Raw genomic sequence first — 24,207 nt, forward strand, 5'->3', positions numbered from 1 at the left:
GTAAATCTAAATTTGAAGATTATGGTGATCTTGTACAATCTAAATAAGACGTTGTGGCGACGCATTTCCTGACACATCCGAACCGGCTCACAATTAGCCAGCGTTCAGGCTAAGGGAGATAGCCTACGGGGGTTTGTGAGTACGTGTCTTTTGCAGCATCCGCGCCCATGGGGGGCGGGTTGAGGGAGGCTTAAAAGCAAGGCTGTTTAGTTCGAATAAAGCTATCTTTGACTGCAGTTTACTGACTGCGTGTAGCAACCGCTACAACATGTTTTTATCGCTGGCTGTCCAGAGGGGAGGTGCTGAAACGCTTTGTCGCGCGTCTGGAAGAAGTGAAAACTTTCCTGGGCAGCAAAGGGCTCAACTTTCCTGAGCTGGAACAGCCAGAGTGGCTGGAAAAGCTACACTTCATGGTAGACATGACAGCGCACCTGAACACGCTGAACACAGCTCTTCAACGGGGTAAGGACGTACAGCCCTGCACATGTTGGAGGATGTTTTGCATTCGAGCGCAAGTTGACGTTGCTTGCCAGAGATTTACAGAAAGGCACATTGTCTCACTTCCCCAATTTGAGAGAGTTCAAACAATGTCACGACATGATAAATTCGGAGTATTTACATTCTGCAATCATCGCAATGCAAACATCGTTTGGGAAACGCTTCTGTGAGTTCAGAGAGGAAAAAAACACATTATCCTTCCCGGTCACTCCCCTAAGCATCGATCCATCCCTACTGAATACGACTGCATTGTCAGGTGTGAGTCAACCTGAAGAAGTATGATAAATATTTTAATTGCGTATTATTTTACGTATATTCATATGTTTTCATTGTTCAGTGAAATAGTCCTTTTATTTTTCAGGTTGACAGCTGGCTGACGTTATTTTTGGTTTGCTGCTGGCGGCAAATTTAAGTTTGGCGTTTTTCATAAATACAAGAAGGACTCAAATAGACGTTGAGTATTTTACTTAAAAGTAACCTTCAACCCAACGTCTTTTTTTCGGAGTTCAAAATGTTTTTGTTGCATGCAGAAATGTAATTTCGTTTTCTCTGCAGGAGTTCATCAATTTCATAAATGCAACACATTATAGTTTGTTTATACATAGCATAAAGGCAAAACAAAACGTTGTATGCAGTGTTATTTCATTTTAAATGTCAAACGGGTTTTGCGGCTCCCAATGTTTTCTTTTCTGTGGGAAACGGGTCCAAGTGGCTCTTTCAGTGGTAAAGGTTGCTGACCCCTGAAATAGTGGAATAGTTATTATGGGTAATTAATTATTGCTTGATGCTTCACACAGTGAATTCCTGTTCAATATCACCCAGTTTGAATAAAATTTTGGTTTGGTATCATTAATTCTATGAAACAGTATCCAAACTAAACCTGAACATTATCCTGCATCCAGATGACCTTCATGGAAATTCCATCACAGGATCTCTTTTTAAACCTTCAAATTCTTTGTGTAGACAGCTGCTAAAATGGTGAATACCATTGGGAGCACTGAAGCTGTCTGATCCAGTTATTGCCCACCATGTACTTTTTCAGCTGGATAATGGTCAGGAGCAAAGCCTTAGTGAAGTATATCAGGATATATTTCTATTTCTATTTTAGAAAACTAGATACCATCATATATTCATCAGATTCATGAATCAGATGATTCATCAGATTGTAACTAGATTTGTAGCTTTGCTCCCACAAATTTTCAGATTTTTTAAAAAAACACTTAAGAGTACTCTTTATCCAAGGTAAATTTCAAATTATCTGTGGCATGTATCTTATTTAATACAATGACAAACTAAACTAACTACCTCTCAGAATTCTATGAATTAACTCAAAAATGTCTATCCTCAATCCCACCACTAGGACATTCTCCTTTCTTTTTGAATTATGAACCCCTTTCAGTATTATGTCTCTTATCTATTAACTCAGCTCTGGCATATGTCTGTGATATCTGCAAACCTCTTCATAAACCCCTGCCACCAATCTTTCCTTCCCTTAAATAGCCAGAAGTCTCCTCTGTAACTATTTCCATATTTCTTTTCTATTTGTGCCCAGTTTCTTTCCTACTGCTTAGTCTTTCTTCACCGCTTCCACTGCAGAATGTGCCTCTGCACATTTTTGTTAAATGAAACATGTCACAAAAATATTAGGCATGAAGCAGACACCAACCCTCAAGTACGTTTCCTTTGTGAACTGCATGGATCTGACTTTGTTTCAGTTCGACACATACTCTTCTCTCTCATCCTTTTGCCAGTATGTTGGTGCTACTTGCTACACTCATGAAGAACTCAAAAGAAATTTTTTTTTTAAGAATGAGGGGGTGAACTTATTGAAAGGCCTAGATTAAGAAAATATTTCCTATAGTGGGGGAGTGTAACCAGAGAGCCATGCCTGTCATTTGACAGCTCTGCCCTCACCTGGTCAGAGGTCACACCACCTGCTTGTCAACATTTCACCCCTCCCAACTAACCAATGCACACTTAACCATTGGCTACCTTAATTGAATTCACCTGTCTAGCACCAAGCCATTGCCCCCCTGACCTATAAGAGTGCTACATGTGCTTGGCTTGCTCTTTTTTGTCATCCTCGAGGGACCACCCTACTGCACTCCAGGCTGAAGACTGCAGAACAGTGCTGGAGACACATGGTAAGGTGTGCATTGAATAAGGTTGTGGGAAAGTTTACTGTTGTCCCTTTAGCAAAGAACCGTGCTTGTCCATGGCCAAGGGGGCCAGGTATTGTAGTTACTTTTCTCTTGCTTGTATGTGTACCTGTACTCTGTCCCCACACCGTTTTCCTGTGTATTGTACTGCAGACCTGACCTTTCCCACACTCCTCTATTCTAAGTGCATTTGTATGAATACTGTAGCCGCTTGTGTTGTTCCCAAGCTTTTTCTCCCCTTGTAAATAAACTACTTATTATTAAAACTGTGTGTCCAGAGGTCTTGACTTTGAGACCCAAAGAATCTTTCTCATTTCCATCACAACAGGGTCAAGGACCAGGGGCCTCAGAATATAAGGATATTCCTGTAGAACAGGGATGAGGAGAGATTTCTTCAGTCAGGGGGAAGTAAATCTGTGGAATTCCTTGCCACAGACTAATGTAGAAGCCAAGTCATTCGGTATATTTAAAGTGGACTTTGATATGTTCTTGGTTGGTAAAGTCATCAAAGATTTCGGGGAGAATGCAGGAGAATAGGATAGAGAGGGATATTAGGTCTGCCATGATAGAATGGTGGGGGACTAGTGGGCCGAATGGCACAGTTCTGCTCCTGTGTCAGACTCTTCACTACCTATTTGCATTCTGCTGTCCCCTTGACATGACCTGTACATGACTCATCTTTTCCTCCCTTTCTTAGTTTAGTGAACAATACCTATTACAAGTCCATAAACTCCTTTACTACCTCCCACCCTGCTCTCTGCAATACATCCATTCAATTTTCCCTGCTCCTCCCAAGCTGACACATCTATTCTAACGACAAGACTTTCCCCACTTTCTGAGAAGCATTCGCTTTTTCTTTAATTGTGGTGTAGATGGAATTAATGGAGTTAGAGATTTACCTTCAGAATGCAATTTCTCTTTATTACAATCTGATGTCAGCAATCGAGTCATTCATTCTGCAACAAATGCTCTCTGATCCTAAGTTTCTATTATTCTTGTGCTATTTCTTATCTACTTCTCTCCCCAGTTTATCTCTGCCCTTTATAGATGGAATGAGATAAGCCACTTGCAGTGTCAAGCATTAGCATCTCTTACGCTACATGAGATGTCTGCCGTTCTGTCTTGACCTTATATGTAAAATGTCAAGCTTCCATGGAGTTTAGCAGATATTGGCTGGTAAACTGGTATGGGTTTACTATATCTTACTCGGGATCGGCTTTCATCCCTAAACATGAACTATTGTGACTGTTCACTTCCCTTCATAAATGCTGCTTGAGCTGTTGAATTCCACTAGCGTTTTGTGCTTATTCACCAGAATAGTTCCATTGAGTTCTCCGAGGTGTTCCTGAACTTGCAGTTGCCATATCCCAATCCCACTCTGTTCGCTTCGCCCATATCTTCCATTTAGGTACATTGTAGATCTTGGGGATGAATAACACTGAATTAATTGTGTAGAGTAGAGGCATGAGACTAGAGATGTTGGAATATGGAGCAACAAACTAACTGCTGGACAGGACAGTGCAGAAAGAGAAAGATGGATCAAGACAACCTGCTAAATCTTCACAAGTCCTGTTGTAGGGTTTCAACTCAAAATGTTAACAGTTCCTTTCCTCTCTGATGTTGCTTGACCCGCTTAATTTCACCAAATTCATCTTTACTTTCCTGCTCCCCCCAATCCATTCACCCCCTCTCTCAGCTCATTCAGGGCCCCAAGCAATCCTTCCAGGTGAGGCAACACCATTTGTGAATCATCTGTTGTTTCCAGTGCTTCCAATGAGGGTTCTTCTATATTGGTGAGACCTAAAGTAAGTGGTGGGACTGCCTTTGTCCATGCCTAACCAACTGAATTGCCTACTCCCATTGATCTGCTCCTGACCATAACCCTCCATGCCCTTACTACACATATACCTATTCAAACCTCCCTTAAACATTGAAATCGAGCCAGATTGCCCCACTTGCACTGGCATCTTGTTCCACACTCTCAGCACCATCTGAGTGAATACATTTCCCCTCATGTTCCTCTTACACTTTTCACCTTTAATCCTTAACCCATTATATCTTGTCCCACCAACCTCAATGGATAAAGCCTGCTTGCATTTACCCTATCTATGCCTTTCATAATTTTGTATACCTCAATCAAATTGCCCCTAAATCTTCTATGTTCTAAGGAACAAAGGATTGGAATAACCTATTTAATCTTTCCTTAATACTCAGGTCCTCCAGTTCCAGCAATATCCTGTAAACACCCTCTGTACTCTTTCAACCTGACTTGCATCTTTCCTGTAGGTCTGTGATGAAAACTGCACACGATACTCCAAATTAGGCCTCGCCAATGTCTTATACAGCTTCGACATAACACCTCATCTCCTGTACTCAGTACTTTGATTTATGAAGACAAATGTACCAAAAGATTGCTTTACGACCCTGTCTACCTATGCCACCACTTTCCATGAATTATGGATCTGTATTCCCAGATCCCTTTGTCCTAGCATTCCTCAGTGCCCGAGTACTCACTGTGTAAGACCAAACCTGTTTGGTCCTCCTCAAGTGCAACACCTTGCCTGCATTAATTTCCATCTGCTGTTTTTCAGTCCATTTTTCCAGTTGGTGCAGAACCTGCCGCAAGCTCTGATAGTCTTCCTCACTGTCCACTGCACCCCCAAATCTGGTGTCATTCACAATGCTGCTGATGCAATTAACCACATTATCATCCAGATCATTGGTGCTTTGTCGAGCACCTCTGCTCCATCCACCAAAAGTGGAATTTCCTAGTGGCTAAACATTTTAATTTCTTTCTTCGTTCTCATTCTGCCCGGATAATTATGAGTACACAATAAATTAACATAAAATATTAAACATAACATGTAATTGACCTTTACTGTCTACTCTTTTGAACAATGCCTTGAAAGAGCAGCCAAGGGCAAAATTATTTACTTATTATCTTTGTAATTAACAAGTCAAGAAGCCTCTGGGGTGGCATATTAAGGCAGCTCTCTCAAAGTCTGCTTCTATTACAATGCCAACAGTCGTGGTTAAATTTCCTCTGTTGTCTGTAAGGAGTTTGCATGTTCTCCCTGTGATCTTGTGGATTTCCTCTGGGTGCTCTGGTTTCCTCCCACATTCTAAAGAAGGAGGGGGTATGGTTAGAGTGTTGTGGGCATGCTTTGTTGGCATCAGAAACATGTCAACACTGTGTGGTTTGTTGCATATGTGACAAATAAAGCTAACGTTTTAATCTTTTTTTATCTGTGGAAAGAGAAATTAACGTTTCAGGCCCTGGACTCTCCAGCATTCATGTTTCATTATGCTTTAATTTAAATTTTCATTTAGTTACTTGTGAGATGTTCCATATAGTTCTTTGCTTCTTTAGACAAACAACAATATCATGGACAAATAGAATGCAATAAATTGGAAGGTATTATAAACAATAAATATAAAGGTATTATTTGGAGTGGGTTTAATTAAAGTGTTCAGAAAAAGATGGAGAAAGAGACACATTCAGAAGCTTAATGGTACAGATGAAGCCACCTTCAACAGAGAGCTTCAGATTCTCACTGAACTATATAGAGATGAGACAAGGCCATTAAGATACTTCAGTACAAGTGTTAGACATTTAAGCCGGATGTGTTGTACATATGGATCAGAAATCAGACAGACATGGATTGAGATGGTGTACACGTGGCTAGTCAGTGTGCTGAAGTTTATGGGACACTGGATTCTGATGCCCTCCTGTCCAGCTCTCCAAGTGTAGAACTAAGCACAAACAACCAATATTTATATTTTAGCTGTGGCATGGAATGTATTAATTTCTGAAGTATAGATATGAATGCGAGCAACTTACCCTTGATCCATGTAATATGGCAATGAAGTTTAATACATTGTATCCAAAATGATATGCTATTACTTACAAGGAATAATGAAATGACACACACTGATCTAGTGTAATAAAGAAATGCAGGGAATCAAAATTAATAGAAATGTGTTGCGAGCATTTTGATAATGTGCCTTCAGCAGCTCTCTCGATGTCATCTTCAATTTAATTAAATTCACACATGCCACTTCATTTTATGTTCAAGAAAGTGAAGAATTAGTGTGTCTGCTGCCTCACGCTCTCTCTCTCGCTCTCACTGACCCTCTCTTTGACTCTTTCTCCCTCTCTCCCTCTGTTTCCCTCTGCATCCCTCCCACTCCCCCTTCTCCCTGTCCCCCTCTCTCCCTCTTGTTTACTCTCTCTCTTTATAATCTCTGAATCTTGCTCTCTTTCATTTTTATGTTTCTCTGTTGAAGTTTTTAAATAATAACCGAAACAAAATATTCTAAGAATTATCAGCTGCTTATGCAAAGACAGATGGAATTATCAAGGAATGCCCTATTATTTTTTTCAGTTTATGGTCTATAATTAACATAATAATTTGGTGAGAAATATTTATATTTTCCAGCTTATTCTCAGATTTCTCCCAGTCTCACTTAATCGGATTTATATAAAGCTTGTTATTTTGCCAGTTTTATGGGTGCAGTGAGGTAAACAGTGTTGTTGGTAGGCTACAGAATGTGACACAGTTCTGATCATTTTGAGTGGAGATGGTCATTAATTCTGCTGTTAACAAACCCTGCATCTAATGTATATGTGCCCATTTGCTACTTACTGTTTTTTATTTAGAATTTGTGCTTTTATTGGCGGCAGTAGTTTAGTTATTTAATTATTTATTGAAATACAGCACAGAATAGACCCTTCCGTCTGTCTGAGCCACACTGCCTCGCAATCCCCTAATTTAATCCTAGCCAATTTACAATGGCCAATTAACCTACGAACTGTTAGGTCTTTAGCCAGAGGGGGGTGAATTTGTGGAATTTATTATCACAGGCAGCAGTGGAGACTAGGCCATTGTGTCTATTTAATGCAGAACTTGATAGCTTCTTGACTGGACACGAGATGAAAGCTGGGGAGTGGGGCTGAGGAGGGAAAAAATGATCAGCCATGATTGAGTGGCTCAGTGGGCTAAATGGCTTAATTCTGCTCCTACGTATTAAGGCCTTATTTCTTTGGACTGTTGGAGGAAACTGGATCATCACACGCACTGTCACGGGAAGAACCTACAAGCTCCTGACAGACAGTGGCAGGAATTGAATTTGGGTTGCCTGTACTGTAAAGCAGTGTGCTAACCACGACGCTACCATGCCCCCTTCCAGTTCCTGCTTTGTCTGTTCATTAAGACAGTCGTTTTCTGAACAAACTGACCCTTTTTGCTCATGTGATTTTCTAAGTCTGGCCTAACTCCAAATCACTGCGTTAATATATGCTGGTATTTATATATTTATGTACACTTTATTTCTTTCTATAATTTAACTTCTAACTTGATTGTTATGTGGTTCTTTATTCTTTATAATTGATACACCAACACACCATAGCAAATCCCAAATACATGTAAATACATATGGTGGTTGTCCATTGTGTCTGACGATGACAGGAAACCTGTGGGAGAGGTTTTAAAGTGGAAGACCCTTTGCATGGGGCATTTCCATTCTCTCGACCTTGGTCCACTGGTCTGAACAAGCGTCACAACTGGGGTATTCCTTGATTTCATGCCCTTTACTCTGCACAGAGCATCGCAGTCACCTTCCTGCTCTTTGGATCTCACTGTAGCTCTCATCCGTGCAGTCCACTGGAGCTGACTTCACGTGCTAGGACTATCTCACTGAGGAATGAGGCCGTGGGCTACTCTCACCTGTTTTCACCTTCCCATCGAGACCAACAAACAGGTTGTGGCTGTTGTCACATGCAAATAGCTACTTGGAGACAGAGGTGAGAGCTGAGTGTCCAGTGGGGGCCAAAGGTGAACAAGCTGACCTGGAATGGACACAGTCCCCTTCAACAGAGCTACTACTCCTCTCTGGACTCCTTGTGAATATACACTGTGCGGTGAATAAATAACATAAAATAGATAAATAAAAAAAGAGCTACCGCACCATAACAGGTCATTCTGGACCAACTCACCCGTTAACCTGTAAGCTTTTAGAATGTGGCAGGAAACTGGAGCGCCAGAGGAAAACCACATAGTCATGGAAAGACGGTGCAAGTGGATGGTTGTGTTGGAAGGGCCTGTTCTAAGCTGTGTCGAGAAATAAAAATAAAAATAAAATAGAGTCCTCTAAGAGGACGAAACCTTGTTGTTGGGTTTGGAGGCTTGTGTGCCTCAGTAACCAGGAGGAGGTATATTGGTTAGAGTCAGGGCTTTATGCTTTGCCTCTTGGTAGGGTCAGCCATGCCAAATAGGTCAAAGGGTAGAGACCAGACTAAGAGTGGTCCACCTGCCATCCAGGTTTGGGGATGCATCTCAGGGCCAACAACCCTGACTGGTCAAACAAAACTGTTACAGAAACAGCAACGAAGAATCCTTCTACATCGGAGTACGATGGTATTCCTGAGTCTCCACCTGGGACTTGCATGACTGACAGTAAACTGAAAGGAAGCTACTGACACAATGAAGGAAAATGAAAATGTTACCAGAAATAGAGAACATTCATTGCTGCCCTTAACACCATAAGAAAATCACTAATCACTAATAGACAGAGACTAGAATTGAATCTGGGTTACTTGTGCTGAAAAGTGTAGTGCTAACTGCAATTCTATTATGATCCCTGATTCTTGTTGACCTTGGCCCACTGTCAGAAGGCCATGTGTTCAATCTCTACTTCTGAGACCATATGAGGTTCCCCAGGCTGATCTTGGGTGAAAGGTTGTCCTACAAAAAGAGGCTAAACAATATGCATCTGCATTCCTTGGAGTTTTGGAGAATGAGAGATGGACATTTGTAAGCATTGAAAATCCTTAAGAGAATCGGCAGGGTAAAATGTTGAAAAGATTTTAAAGATTAGCTTTATTTGTCACATATATTGAAGTGAGATTTGTCATCTTGCATCAATAACCGACACAGTCTGAGGATTCTGCAGGAGGCAGCCTGCAAGTGTCGTTATGCTTTTAGCATTAACATAAAATGGCCACAACTTATTAACTGTATGTCTTTGAAATGTGGCCTGAGAAAATGGAGGACACCCACGCAATCACAGGAGGACATGCAAACTCCTTACAGATAGCTGCAGGAATTGAACCTGACTGGGGATTGCTAGTGCTACAGTGATGTGCTAACTGCTCTGCTGTTGTGCCACTCTGGAAATGCTCCCAATATTGGAAAATTCACGCACAATGGGACATGGTTTCAAAATAATGAACTCATCATCTAAACCTGAAATGCATGGAAATCTCTAGAATTCTCTGCTCCAGAGGCTGGTGGTTGGCAGGATGTGTTTAAGACAGAGATGGATAACTATTTGAATGAACGAGGAACTCAATGTTTCATAAGACCCAGAAGAGGCATTGAGGCCAGCGTACATCAGCCATCATCATAATAGATGACACAGCAGGCTTGTGAGTTCCGGTGACCTACTCCTCCTGTTCTGAAGAAAATACATCTAGCTTGTCCAACTTCTCCACATGCAGATTTCTTCCAAACCAAGCAGTATCCTGGTAAGCCTCCTTTGAAACGTCACCAAATCCAAACTAACTTATTTATTTATTGGGATGCAGTGTGGATCCTGCCTCTTGAGCCACACCACTCAGCAACCCCGGTTTTAACCCTAAGCTAACCACAGGACAATCTACAATGACCTATTAACCGGTACATCTTTGGACTGTGGGAGGAAACCAGAGCACCTGGAGAAAAAGCACACATTCCATGGGGAGAACATACAGACTCCACATAGATGATGTCAGAATTGAACTCCAAGTCCGATGCACCAAGCTGTAATATTGTTGCTCTAACCGCTTCACTATGGTCACACCAACTTTGATGAAAGGCCTTTGATAAAATGTTGGACAGGACCACACTAGCTGCCACCCAGCCAAGAATTCCACAGTGAGCTGTCAGCTAGATAAAGCACTTTTTACAGTGCATTCTCGCCTCCATGCCTGGAGGTTCTGGAGTGGAAGTTTATGACGTGCAACTTATTCAGCTCAGATAACCTCTCACTCCATTAGGTAGGGGAAAGAAGACAGAAGAAGGAGGAAGGGGCAGGAATATAAACTGGCAGGTGATAGGTGAAACTAAGAGAACATACATACATATATGGACTTTATTCCTTAGAATGTAGACAATTAAGAGGAGATTTGATGCAGGTGTACAAGATTATGAAGCGTGTAGGGAATGTAAATACAAGTGGGCTTTTTCCACCAGAGGTCATAGGTTAAGAGTGAAAAGTTTAAGGGGAACACGAGGGGAAATTTCTTCCCTTGGAGGTTTGTGACAGTGTGCAATGAGCTGTGAGCACAAATGCAGTATGCAAGCTCAAATTCAATGTTTGCATAAGTATATGGATGGCAGGGGTATGGAGGGCTATGGTCTGGGTGCAGATCGATGGGAGTAGGCAATTTAAATAGTTTTGGCATGGACTAGATGGGCCAAATGGCCTGTTTCAATGCTGTACTTTTCTATGACTCCATGACTCTGTCTTTTTCTTGTAACCTTTATTTTGAATATTAATATTTATTAAGTTAAGCATTTCAGTGACTTTTTTATATTTTTGTGAAGATTTTTACCATTAATTTTTTTCTGGCTCTATCATTAGGTACTATATATCTTGGGTTCCAAGTCCACAGGTGACTAAATGTGGTAAAGCAAGTAGATAACGTTCTCAAGAATGCACGAAGCATCTGTCTTCACTGTCATTGAGCGCAAGAGTCAATAAATCACATTGTAGCTACATAAAACACTAGTTAGGCTCCACTTGGAGTATTGTGTCCATCTCATTACAGGATAGATGGGGAAGCTTTGGAAAGGATGGAAAGATCCTTCAGAAGTTAAGAATGAGGCAAAGTCTTGTAATTATAGGCATTTTATTTGGTGTTCATAACAGTAAAACTAACAGTAACCACCTCATTCTACTGTAAGGGAGAAAGAGAAAGGGGAGAACAAAATCTAGCTCACTAGAGAGGTAAAGCAAATTCCATCGATAAGAGGTATGCCATGAAATAGTCAGTTTCTGTGGTGTGACACAGGCTACAGAGAAACATCCATAAAAATACAGAATTGGCTATACTGCAGTTGATGAAGATTTACTAAAAAATTACGCACATACAAGTAATTATATAAAAATTATAAGCAAGAATAGGAAAGTTAAACTTCAAGAAATTTAATAACTTTACACTCTTATCCAAGAATTAGGAATTATATATTTGATTATACAAAATATTTATTTCTTTATTTGAGCAGAAATGGGTCAAATGATCTGTCCAATGTTATATACCCGAGGGTTCATTTTTTCTGTGCACTGTCACATTAAAGTGCCAAGAGAATGAGACTGACTTTTGGACAGTTAGATTTCTACTGACTACAAAATTGCTTTTTTACTATGGTGAAAGAGGTGGCGTTCTTTGATGGACAATGAATGTTTACATTTTTCCACGGCTTGTTTTGGATGTACAAGGACACAGAGACACTCACAGTCAGAGTAGAGACAGATTCAGTCAATGAAAAACACCAGTAAGTATGGTCACTGGCTTAAACTTTCAGTAGCCCAAAGGGGTGAGTTGAGATCAATCCAGAGTATTAATAAATGTTTCTCACAAGTGTTGCAACTAGAACAAGTTTGCAGGAAGGGAAGGGAGGAGAGGAAGGTTTGAAACAGAAGAAGCCTAGTGACAAAGAGATCACTGTTTGGATTCTCTCTCTAAGTAGCCCGTAAGGGTGAGTTTGATTCCACTCGAGTACTAAAGTATGATTGTCACTTAGTTAATTCACAAGAGTGGGTTTTCTGATGAGGGGAAAACCTTTGTGATTACCACGTGTGTGTTTACCCTTTGTCTGGGTGTGGTAGTTCACTGAAGAAAGGCACCCCTGTGGCAAATCACTGTAGGAGTTATTTCATATGGCGTGGAACTGGATACGTGGCTATCACATTGTGTGTGATTGGGGTAACATTGTGGAATCTACCGGTGTGTCGACCCTTGCCTGGGTAGTGGTTCCCTTGAAGATGGTCCCCTTTTTTGTGATAAGCTACTATTGGTGATAATCCGTACGTAGATTCTATTTGAGTATCTTGCGGCCAACACTTTGAGACATCCCGTAGCTGAATTCAGGTGTGGTACCACTTGTATTGAAAGGATATTCGTTGAAGATCACTGTCGGAGATACTTACTGTGTGGAGTGGAACAACTTCAGAGATAAACCTACTGCTGTTGTTATTTTGTATTGCTGTTGTGGAATCTGTGGAATATCAATGTAATTGTCTTCTCAACGTTTGCCTTTGGATTACAAACCTCTCGCATTAATTCATCTGAGGATTGAACTGAACTTTCTTACATACAATCGTAAGATTGTAACTCTTGCCACCTGAGCCTGAATGAATTTGGGAACTCTATTTACACCTCTGTACTTGCATAACACTGCTAACTCTTGGTATTACATAGTTACTAATAAAAGTGATTGTTAACAGCAAAACCAGACTCCAGGTGTGTTCTATTGCTGCTGACACTTTTACAGGGTTGCATGTATGCAACAACAACGTGCCACACCTTTCGTTAAGATCTTGGCTGATCTTGTATCCTAACTCACCCCTGGGTGATTCCAGGGACAGTCTAGGGATCAGTCTGGTCATTCTTTTGGGAATTGTGGCCAGCCCACCTTGGGGATTGCAGGAGTTGAAGGAGGCAGCTCACCTCAACCTTCTCAAGGGCAACCAGTGATGGACAGCTAAATGCTGGCTAAGCTCATGAAGACCGCATGTACACAAGACTGCTAATATGATCTATTCCATGCTCTGTATGTCTGAAGCATAACTTCCCCACTTCTGTATTCCATTTCCCTTGCAATAAGCAAAACTAATGCTAGCTTGATTAAGTATTTGTATTACCTGTAAGCATATGTTGTTGTAGCTTATAGGCCCACATCCCTCTATATATTACAGCTTCCCAAACTCTTGTTTGGATAACATGCTATCTTCATATTTTCTCTTCCAGAATGGACAATTGCACATTTTCCTGTATTATACTTCATTTGACAGATCGTTGTTGACTCACTTATCCTATGTATATCCTTCTCCAGTCTATATTCTCTTCACAACTAACTTTCCTACAAACCTTTGTTTTATTTGATGACCTGATCTTCAAGTTTTCAGCTACTTCACTTATACATATTCCAAAATGCTGAGGTCAACAAAAACTTTATGACTCTCCACTTGTAATAAATTATCAAATAGAAAAAATATCTTGTTTATGCTTACTTCCTATTCACTGCAGCAATAAATAAATTAAGATTCAGTGGAAGGTCATTGGAAAGATCAAAAGAAAGTATTTGTTGAAGACAGATGTGATTGCAAAATGAATTTTAGTGGTAAGGGAAATTTGGAAAAGTGGAAGTCAAGGTGAAAGACACAGAAATTAAAACAAAAAGTGGAACAGAACTCTATCAACATTGGTATTCCTGGAGGAGAAATTTCAGTAGTTTAAGTATAATGCTATAGGTTGACCACTGATGTTCTGGTGCTCTCCATTCCTAAACCTAGTCAGATTAATGGTTTTGTTGGATTAAAAGAGGGCACACAATAATAATAGCAAAAATGGACTATAAAACTTAAAAATGGATTATTAATTAAACAAAATTTAAATGTAAATTTATTAATTACTGTGCTTACAAAGAATGTTGCTTCTTGATTATCTTTTTAAACATTAAAACATAAGAAATAGGAGCAGGATTAGGCCGTCTGGCCGATTGAGCCTGCTCCATCATTCACTAAAATCATGGCTGATTTGGCTATGGACAACTCCACCTATCTGCCTTTTCCCCATAACCCTTAATTCCCCTATTATGCAAAAATCTATCCAACCTTGTCTTAAATATATTTACTGAGATAACCTCCACAGCTTCATTGGGCAGAAAATTCCACAGATTCACCACTCTGAGAAGAGCCATTTCTCCTCATCTCTGTTCTAAATTTATTCCCCCGAATCTTGAGGCTATGTCCTCCAGTTCTGGTCTCACTTACCAGTGGAAACAACTTTCCTGGCTCTATCTTATCTATCCCTTTCATAATTTTATATGTTTCTATAAGATATCCACTCATTCTTGTGAATTCTAGTGAGTACAGTCCCAGGCACTCAATCTCTCCTTGTAGTCTAACTGGCTCATCTCTGAAATCAACCTGAGGAACCTCCTCTGCACCATCTCCAAAGCCAGTATATCCCTCCTTAAGTAAGGAGACCTGAACTGCATGCAGTACCCTGTACAGTTGCAGCATAACCTCCCTGCTTTTAAATTCAATCCCTCTAGCAATGAAGGTCAACATTCCATTTGCCTTCTTGATAGCCTATTGCACCCACAAACCAAACTTTTGCCATTCATGCAACAGCATTCCAAAGTCCCTCTGCACAACAGCATGCTGCAGTCTTTTACCATTTAAATAATAATCTGATCTTCCATTTTTCCTTTCAAAGTGGATGACCTAGCATTTACTAACAATGTATTCCATCTGCCAGATCCTTGCCCACTCACTTAACCTATCTGTATCTTTCTGTAGACTCTCCATATCAACAGTTTATTTTTTCACTTATTTTAGTGTCATCAGCAAACTTAGATACTCTACACTCAGTCTCCTCTCCCAGATTGTTAACGTATGTCATGAATAGTTGTGGGCCCAGCACTGACCCCTGTGGCATCCAGGCAAAGTTGTTTCATGTGCTGTGAACTCTCTCTATGTAATAATTCTTGCATCAAATAAAAATTCATTGGCTCTTGTTCTGCCACGAAGGTACATTTCTCTAACCCTTTGATTAAATCACCCAACAACTCAATTAACTTGTCAATAGTAAATCTTTCAGTTTCATCTGTTTCATCATCATCGCTGTCATCTTCATCACTTGCAGTGTTTTTATCAGAATTCAGAACACTGTCTATAATTCCCGAGCCCACAGGATGATGCACACACTTAGATTTCTTCATTAAGACTACTTGCTATATCTTTGAAAGCCGGTCCTGAAACACTTTTTGCATATACAATCAAATCATTAACAACCATTTTTTCCTAAGGTACACGAAGTCCCGTAAAATCATCATCAAGCTTTTCTTCAGACAAATTATCAAACATCAAGGCAGGCCACAACTTATGCCAGCCATTCTTTAGTGTTGAACGTTCTATCTGCTCCCACGCTCAAGCAATGAGCCAAAGAACGTCCTTCCTGTTAAATTCTTCAATAAATGTCTGTACAGAATTGTCAGCATTCATCTCATCTAACAGACGTTTCATGAAAAGCGAGCGATACTTGACCTCATCCGAATTAAAAGAACCATCAGTTTCCAGTAATTGGTGGTCAACCTGTATATTAAATTAGTGCAGATTCTGTAAAGTTCCTCACTGTGTTTTACCACATTAAAGGTGATAATTAAATGCAGTTTTAGAAGTTTATGATTACATTTTCCACACTCAACTATTTTCAGTTTCAGATTTATTTATCACATGTTAACTTACGGTATTTGAGTTAACAACCTATACCCTAATATTGAGCAAATCTACATGAACATTGCCACAAGAAAGCAGAAATCCATTATCAAGGACCCCACCATCCTCTCCTCTCTCTGCTGCCATTGGGATGGAGTTACAGGAGCCTTACTTCCCACACCACTGGGTTCTGGAACAGTTATTACTCCTTAACCATTAGGCTCCTGAACCAGTGTAGATAACATTACTCACCTCATCATTGCACTGATTCCACAACCTATGGGCTTGCTTTCAGGGATTCTACAACCCATGTTCTCAGTATTTTTTTATTTGCTTATTAGCTTTTTTTGTATTTGCAGTTTGTCGTCTTTTGCACATTTGTTGACAGTTTTTGTTTGTGTAGTTGATTGATTCTTTGATGCTATTGTATTCCTTTGTTCTGCTGTGAATGCCTGCAAGAAAATTTACCTCAGGGTAGTATGTGGTGACATACATGCACTTTGATAACATATTTACTTTATCTTCGACGCAAAAATGCACTGGGTGCAGCTCAGACGTGTCACCATACATTCCAGCATCAACATAGCATGCCCACAATGTTCAGCAGGACAACACAGAACACATCAAAACAGAAGCATCAAAAGAACAAGAATAAAAGAAGCCCCTTTCCTGCCTTTCCCCTTGCCCCTCCCTCCCACCTATCTACACACATAGATTGCCCTTCAGCTTCAGGACAGGCTCCTTTCTGCGGGCTCCAGCCTTCAGCTTCAGGAGTTCCATTTTTCCAGTTTTTCTCTATTTCATATTTCACTCTGATGGGAAGCTCACTGTGTGCAGAGTGTTCTCACATTAATTAACTCACTCACAGATTTGTACACTATGTCAATTGGTGACGGTCTTAAATATCAAAATTAAACAAGGTAAAAAGGAACAAAATAATTTAAAACTGCAGGAAAAAAAGGTGCACCTTTTAACGTTGTAATGTTATTCTCAAAAGCACATCAGGCTAGATTCAGATAAAATTCATTTTCAGGTTGTTATGGGAGGTAGCCAAGTAACTCTTTATTCAGGAAAACAGACAGGTTTATGTCTGTACATGGAAGGTATTGGAAACCATTAAAGAAAATATAGTTTCATATTATTATTTTTATCAAAGGTAAATAATTTTTGACTGGTCTAAAAGTGCTTTGTTTTTTGAAATCAAGGACAGATAAAGGAGAACCATTTGACACTGTTCATTTTTCATATACATGGTACCACATAGGAGATCAACACATAAAATTAGGGATGATGGTGTGTACTGCAACTAGAATGGCCTGATGGCTAGAACCAGAGTCAGAATAACTAAGCCAATTTTAGTTCGCAACTAATTAACATAGAGCAATACAACACATGTCTGTACTAACCATGATGCTAATCTAATTAATCTCATTACCTGCACATGGTCCATTCGCTGCCTAGTCATGTGTTTGTTTAAGTGGTTTTTAACCATTGCTGTTGTATTTGCTTGTTTTATCTCTCCTGTCAGGATTTTCTAGGTACCTACCTCTGCATAAACATAATACTTGCCCTGAACATCTTCAAACTTTCTGCCTTTCACCTTAGTCCTTTCATCAACATCATCATTATGTGCCATGTTGTATGACATAGATGATCATAGTCTATTCATGACCATGATTGTTCTTGGCAAATTTTTCTACAAAAGTTGTTTGCCACTGCCGCCTTCTGGGCAGTGTCTTTACAAGACGAGTGATCCTAGCCATTATCAATATTCTTCAGAGATTCTCTGCCTGGTGTATGTGTTTACATAACCAGGATTTGTGATATGCACCAGCTGCATGTACGACCATCCACCGCGTGTTCCCATGGCTTCACATGACTCTGACTGAGGGGCTAAGCAGGTGCTACACGTTGTCCAAGGGTGACTTGCAGGCTAGTGGTGGGAAGGGATTCCCTACACCTTCTTTTGTAGAGACGTATCTCTACGCTGCCACCAAAGACATCTGCCCTCTAAAATTTCACATTTCTACCTGGGTGGGGGAGGTAGAGGGAGTCAAACCTACCTAACTTCCCTATCCATGCATAGAATATAGGAAACAATAGGGTACAGGACCAGTCCTTCAGTCTGGGATGCCAGTCTACATTAAGCCCATCTCCCTAAATATGGTCTATATTTCCATTCCCTGTCTGATTGTGTCTGTGAAAGCTTTATAAATATTATTACCATATATGCTTCTATTTATTCCCCAAGCAACATGTGCCCAGGCACCCACCATTGTCTGTGTAAAAGAAAACTTGTCCTGCAGAAATAAAACATTGTCCACTCCTTATTTTGCTTCATAGGATCGGATGTGGCTGACTTTGATGGCAGAAGTTCCTTGCTCTATAGATTCAACCAAAAGAGTGTGAGTACAGTGAAGGACATGATCTCCCTGAAGTTTAAAACATTACAAAGTGATGGTGTGATGCTACATGGAGAGGGTCAAAGAGGAGACTACATCACACTTGAGCTGAAGAAAAGCAAACTATCTTTGGAGATCAATTTAGGTATGGAGCCTTTTTAAAGAGTTTACTCTCCCACTCTTCCACACTGCTTATCTGTTTTGTTGTTGACATTACCAAGAATTTTATATTCAATCCAGATTTATTTGATTCAGATTCTCTGTCTGTCAATGTAGGGTGTGAACACATGTCTCTTTAATATCTTTGGAGGTGTACAGAAACAGGCCATTGTTTCAGGAGAATGAATTGGAAGTCTATTTGGAGCTGGTGCAGGAGATGAGTGGAGATCAGTTAGGAAGATACCGCATGGTGGAGCTGGCTTGTGAGGACTGGTGACCTACTCCTGCTCTTATTTACTTTGCCCTCGTGTAGCTGTGGATCACTAATCCACAGTCCAGCTGTTGGTCCATTAAATTAAATATTATACTTCCCTTCCCAACATAAACATCTTCCCAAGTGATAGATGGAGTTAAATCTGGCTAAGTGTAAAGTGATTCACTTTGGAAGGTCAAATTGGAAGACAGGATACAGGTTTAGTGGCAGGATTCTTAGCAGTGTGTAGGAACAGAGGGACCTTAGGACTCCAAGTCACTAGATCCCTCAAAGTTGCTGCATAAACTGATAGGATTGTTAAGAAGGCGTATGTTGTGTTCAACTTCATTAGTTTGGGGATTGAGATCAAAAGGGTGTGAAGAAATGTTGCAGCTCTGCAAAACCCTGGTTAGAACACACTTGGAATATTGTGTTCATTTCTAGTCACTTCATTATAGGAAAGATATGAAAGCTTTCAAGAGGGTGCAGAAGAGATTTACCAGGATACTGCTTGGATTAGAGAGCATTCCTGATGAGGATAGGTTGAACAAGCCAGGGTTTTTCTCTTTGGAGTGAAGGAGGATGTGAGGTGACTTGATAAAGGTGTACAAAATAATGAGGCATAGATTGGGTGGAAAACCAGTGATACTTTCCAAGGGCAGAAATGGCTGATACCAGAGTGGATAATTTTAAAGAGATTGGAGGAAAATACAGGGGCAGCTGTCAGTAGTAAGTTCTTTTTTAAAACCGAGAGTGGTGTTTTTTTTTTATGAAATGTCCTGCCAGGGCTGCTGGTAGAGGCAGATAAAATAAGGTACACTTAGATAGACACATGGATGATAGAAAAGTGGAGGACTATGTGGGAAGAAAGGGTTAGATTGGTCATAGAATGGGCTAAAAGGCCAGTAAAACATTGTGGGCTGAAGGACCACTATACTGTACTATTCTATGTTCTTAAATAAATAAAGGATGATGCATGCTGAAGAGGTCAACATTTAAGAAACATTTAAGGGATTAACGGTGGGATAGAAGTTGTCCTTGTGTCTAGTCATCCATGCTCTTGGACTTTTGAATCTTCTGTCCAAAGGGACAGAGGAGAAAAGAGGAGATTGAGGGGGGAAGAGTACTTGGTTATGTTGTCTGTTTTCACAAGGTAGTTAGCAGGGTACATGGATGGATATTGATATTGATTTTGGATTATTATTGACACATGTACAGTGAAGTGCTCCTGTTTTATGTGTCAACTAGACAAATCATGCCATATATAATTACAATGAGGTAGTAAAATGAGAACAGACTGCAGTTAGAGAAAGTGCAGTCAGTGTGGGTAGGCAAATACAATGCAAGGAAGGTGATAGGATAAATTAGGAGATCAATAATTTTCTTTTTAGCATAAGAGAGGTCCATTCCAGTGTCTGGTAATGGTGGGATAGAAGTTGTCCTTGTGTCTAGTCATCCATGCTCTTGGACTTTTGAATCCTCTGTCCAAAGGGACAGAGGAGAAGAGAGGAGATTGAGAGGGGAAGAGTACTTGGTTATGTTGTCTGTTTTCACAAGGTAGTTCGCAGTGTACATGGATGGAATTAAAAATCTGAAATAATTAAATTCCACAGAAAAAATCAGATGCATAATTTTTAAAAAGATGCCTCGGCCTGATTACGCTGGTCATTCAATTCCAGCATTGTTTTGGGCATACAATTTCCTTACACATTTTCTAATTTTTTTTCTCACACATCTAAGGGGATACTAAACTACGATCCGTTAATGGTCACACCTCGGTCACACTGGGCAGCTTGTTGGACGACCAGCACTGGCACTCCATTACAATCGAGCGGTACAACAAGCAGGTGAACTTCACTGTGGATAAACACACACAGCACTTCCGAACCAAAGGAGAGTTTGATTACCTGGATATTGATTATGAGGTACTGTTATGATATTGTATTAGGAGAGACAATAAATCGGTTAATGATTGTCAGGGGGCTGGGGATAGTTTTATAGGTATTTGTGGAAGAGATTTGTGTCCTAACAGGAACTGATAAGCAGTGAGGAGTTTTTGTCTCGGATGACGTCCCTGAAAAGAGGTCAACTGATTTGACAGTTTTGGCTTCAAATAGATCGGAAATGTTTATAAAACAGATCATGGCGGTAGTTAGATACAATTCCCTAACCCGGAAATGTGGAGTTCTGAATTCCTGATGCCTGACCACAATCAGGGTCCCTTAGCACTTATAGTGATCTCTCCCATCTGTCCAACAATCTTTCACCCCCAACCATCAGGAAGAAGATACCATAACTTGGGATAAGAACTGTTAGGATGGGGAATAGCTTCTCTCCCAGGCTTTAAGACAACTGAACTCGCTGCCACCATCATATATAAAGCCCCAGTAGTGTTATACTGTTTACTTTTTAACTTATTATTATTGTTAAATTATTTTTGGTAATATTATTTTATATGTATGGTGCTGTGCACTTCGGACCAGAGGTATGTTGCTTTGTTTGGTGGTATACATGAGTACGGTTGAATGACAATAAAGTGAACTTGGTCCAGGTTGAAGTGCCTTTTCATGGACGAGATAGATTGGGGTGTGGATCAGGCTTTCCAAATCTCTTGAAGGAAACACTCCTTCTTCCCAATAGCAGATCTGTTAAGACCTTTAAGCTTGAGGATGCTCTCTGTTATCAGATTTCCCAAGGCTTGTAACATGATTAGCTAAGCTTTTTATTTGTCACATGTGCATTGAAACATTGAAATATTCAGTGAAATGTGTTGTTTGCAGCAACAACAGAATTGTGCTTGGAGCCACCGGCAGATGTCACCACGTTTCTGGTGTCAACAAACATGCCAGCAACTTACTAACTGTAACCCTTACATCTTTGGTAACTGGGAGCAAATTGGAGCACCTGGAGTAAAGCCACATGGTCATAGAGAAAACCTTCACACACAGTGGTGGGAATTGAACCCTTATCACTGATCATTGGTGCTGTACAGTGTTACCCTAACTGCTGTGCTACTCTGCCAACCATGAGGACATGGGAAATAAAACCAGCAGACAAGGGAAAGTCAGAGAGACTGTCGCCCTTCCTCTCACTGGGCCATTTGAGACTAGGCTAATTGCTCACCCTTCACCCTTCCCAATATCACGTGGTAAGGCTTGAACCAGCTTCATGATGCACTGTCACATTCCTAGAAATAAGACCTCCCCCTCTCCCAAAACCTGCATAATCTTGGGCATTAGACCTCCCCTTCTCCCCAACATCATTTTTGATTTTCATCATTGGCAGGAGCACCACTTAAAAAAAAACGATTTAAAAAATTACAATATCCTGAAGCTAATTGTAGCCCAGAACTATTCGCCATTATTACACATTCCTCTGTCCCCTCAGGGAACAATCCTCAGAATTCTGTGTTAATTATCACAGCTCCTTGGAGAAAGAAGATAATTGTTCTCTTCAAGTTACATGAGTTTGCACAAGTTATTTTTCCATAGACAAGCATGACCCTACTAAGATAGCTGATGAATACTTTCACAGTTGTTATACACTATATAATAGCTATTCACTAAATGAAATGTTTAATTAGAAGCCCATCTATTATTCGATACCATAGTGTACCAGACAAACCCAATTTTTTGACCAACTTTTTCTATTAAAAGCTTAGTAAAGTGTTGCATAGTTCTCTAGCTCTGCCTATGAAGTAGGATATACTGCAGAGATGAAAGTGGTCATTGCTTTAGGTCAGCCTTGCTTTAGGGCAGCATTTACTTTGGGAGGACTAGAACATAAGAGCAAGGATATGATGCTGCAGCTGTATAAGAAATTAGTCAGACTGCACAGAGTATTGCGAGCCGTTTTGGGCCCCTTATGTAAGAAAAGTGATACTGGCATTGGCGAGGGTCCAGAAGAAGTTCATGAAATTGATTGTGGAAATGAAAGGGTTAATGTACGAGGAGTGTTTGATGACTCAGGGCAGGAATTGAGAAGAATGAGGAGGGATCTTGTTAAAACGTATTAAATATTGAGAGGCCTAGATTGAGTGGGTGTAGAGAGGATGAGAGGGGGAGTCTAGGACCAGAGGGCACAGGCTCAGAATAGAGGGATGTCCATTTAGAACAGATGAGAAGAAATTTCTTCAGCCAGAGGGTGGTGATCTGTGAAATTCATTGCCACAGGTGGCTGTGGAGACCAAGTCATGGAGTGTATTTAAAGCAGAGGTTGATGGATATTTGGTTAATAAGGGTATCAAAGATTATGAAGAGAAGGCAGGAGAATGGGGTTATGAGAGATAATAAATCAGCCATGATCAGAATAGACCTGATGGGCCAAGTGTCCTAATTCAGCTCCCATGTCTTATGGTCTTATAATAGTCTACCAGAACATTGAATTGATTTAATCCTCCTTGCTTAACAGGTGAAGGATAAAGGTTATCAATAATACAATGCAAAGGGAATCAATAACAGTACAAAATCAACAAGCTTCAGGACAATGTGTTTAACCCTTCATGTCGTCAGCCTTGTGGCAACATGATGTCCCTGTGAGAAGAAAACATATTTTAGCAAAACTACTTTTCCTAAGCTCGGCAAAAGAATGATCTGGTGAAAGCCTTGCATGGGCCTCACTATCAGAAAGATGTTTGTCATTTCAAGTTGTACGCTATCTGTGTTATGAGTTATTCGTGTGTTATAATGCATGCAGTTTTTTCTCCTCAGAATGGATGAGACTAGAACAAGAGGTCATAGGTTTCAGGTGAAAGGTGAAATGATTAAGAAAAATCTGAGGATGAACTTCTTAGCTCAAAAAGTGGTGTGACTGTGGAACAATTATAAAATTTAAGAGAAATTTGAATAAGTACTTGGATAACAGAGGCATAGACAGCTGTGGTTGGGTTGCAGCTGGATGGGATTAGGCGGAAAGTCAGGCTGGCATGGATTCTAAGGGTCAGAGGGCTTGTTTTGGTGCTCTATGACTCTAAAAGAAAATAAACTTCCCTCTTAGTGGTGACTGCTGGCTGGATCAGACAGATGCATACTTTCCCCAAATGATGCAGTTTGCCTTACACTTTCAGTCCCAACATTTCAACAGTTTCTTTCCTCCCACTGATGCTGTTTGTCCCACTGAGTTATAGTCATATCACATGAAAGCAGATTCTTTCGCTCAGCTTGTGCATGCCAGTCAAAATGCTTCATGCAAACTAGTCATATAAACCACTGTTGGACCCATAACCCTCTAAAGCTTTCCAAACCATGTCCCT

General features: G+C 40.3%; 1 protein-coding gene across 1 annotated transcript in view; it reads left to right on the plus strand.

Annotated features, from left to right (window-relative positions):
* LOC132394274 (contactin-associated protein-like 5) overlaps positions 1–24,207 on the plus strand; it is a 1,716,192-nt gene that overhangs the window by 689,209 nt on the left and 1,002,776 nt on the right. Inside the window, exons 5-6 of the mRNA XM_059970198.1 lie at positions 18,486–18,689; positions 20,697–20,881. Of these exons, the coding sequence (XP_059826181.1) occupies positions 18,486–18,689; positions 20,697–20,881 (389 nt within the window). The remainder of the gene's footprint in view (positions 1–18,485; positions 18,690–20,696; positions 20,882–24,207) is intronic.

Source organism: Hypanus sabinus, chromosome 5 (assembly GCF_030144855.1).
Source record: "Hypanus sabinus isolate sHypSab1 chromosome 5, sHypSab1.hap1, whole genome shotgun sequence".
Taxonomy (NCBI): domain Eukaryota; kingdom Metazoa; phylum Chordata; class Chondrichthyes; order Myliobatiformes; family Dasyatidae; genus Hypanus; species Hypanus sabinus.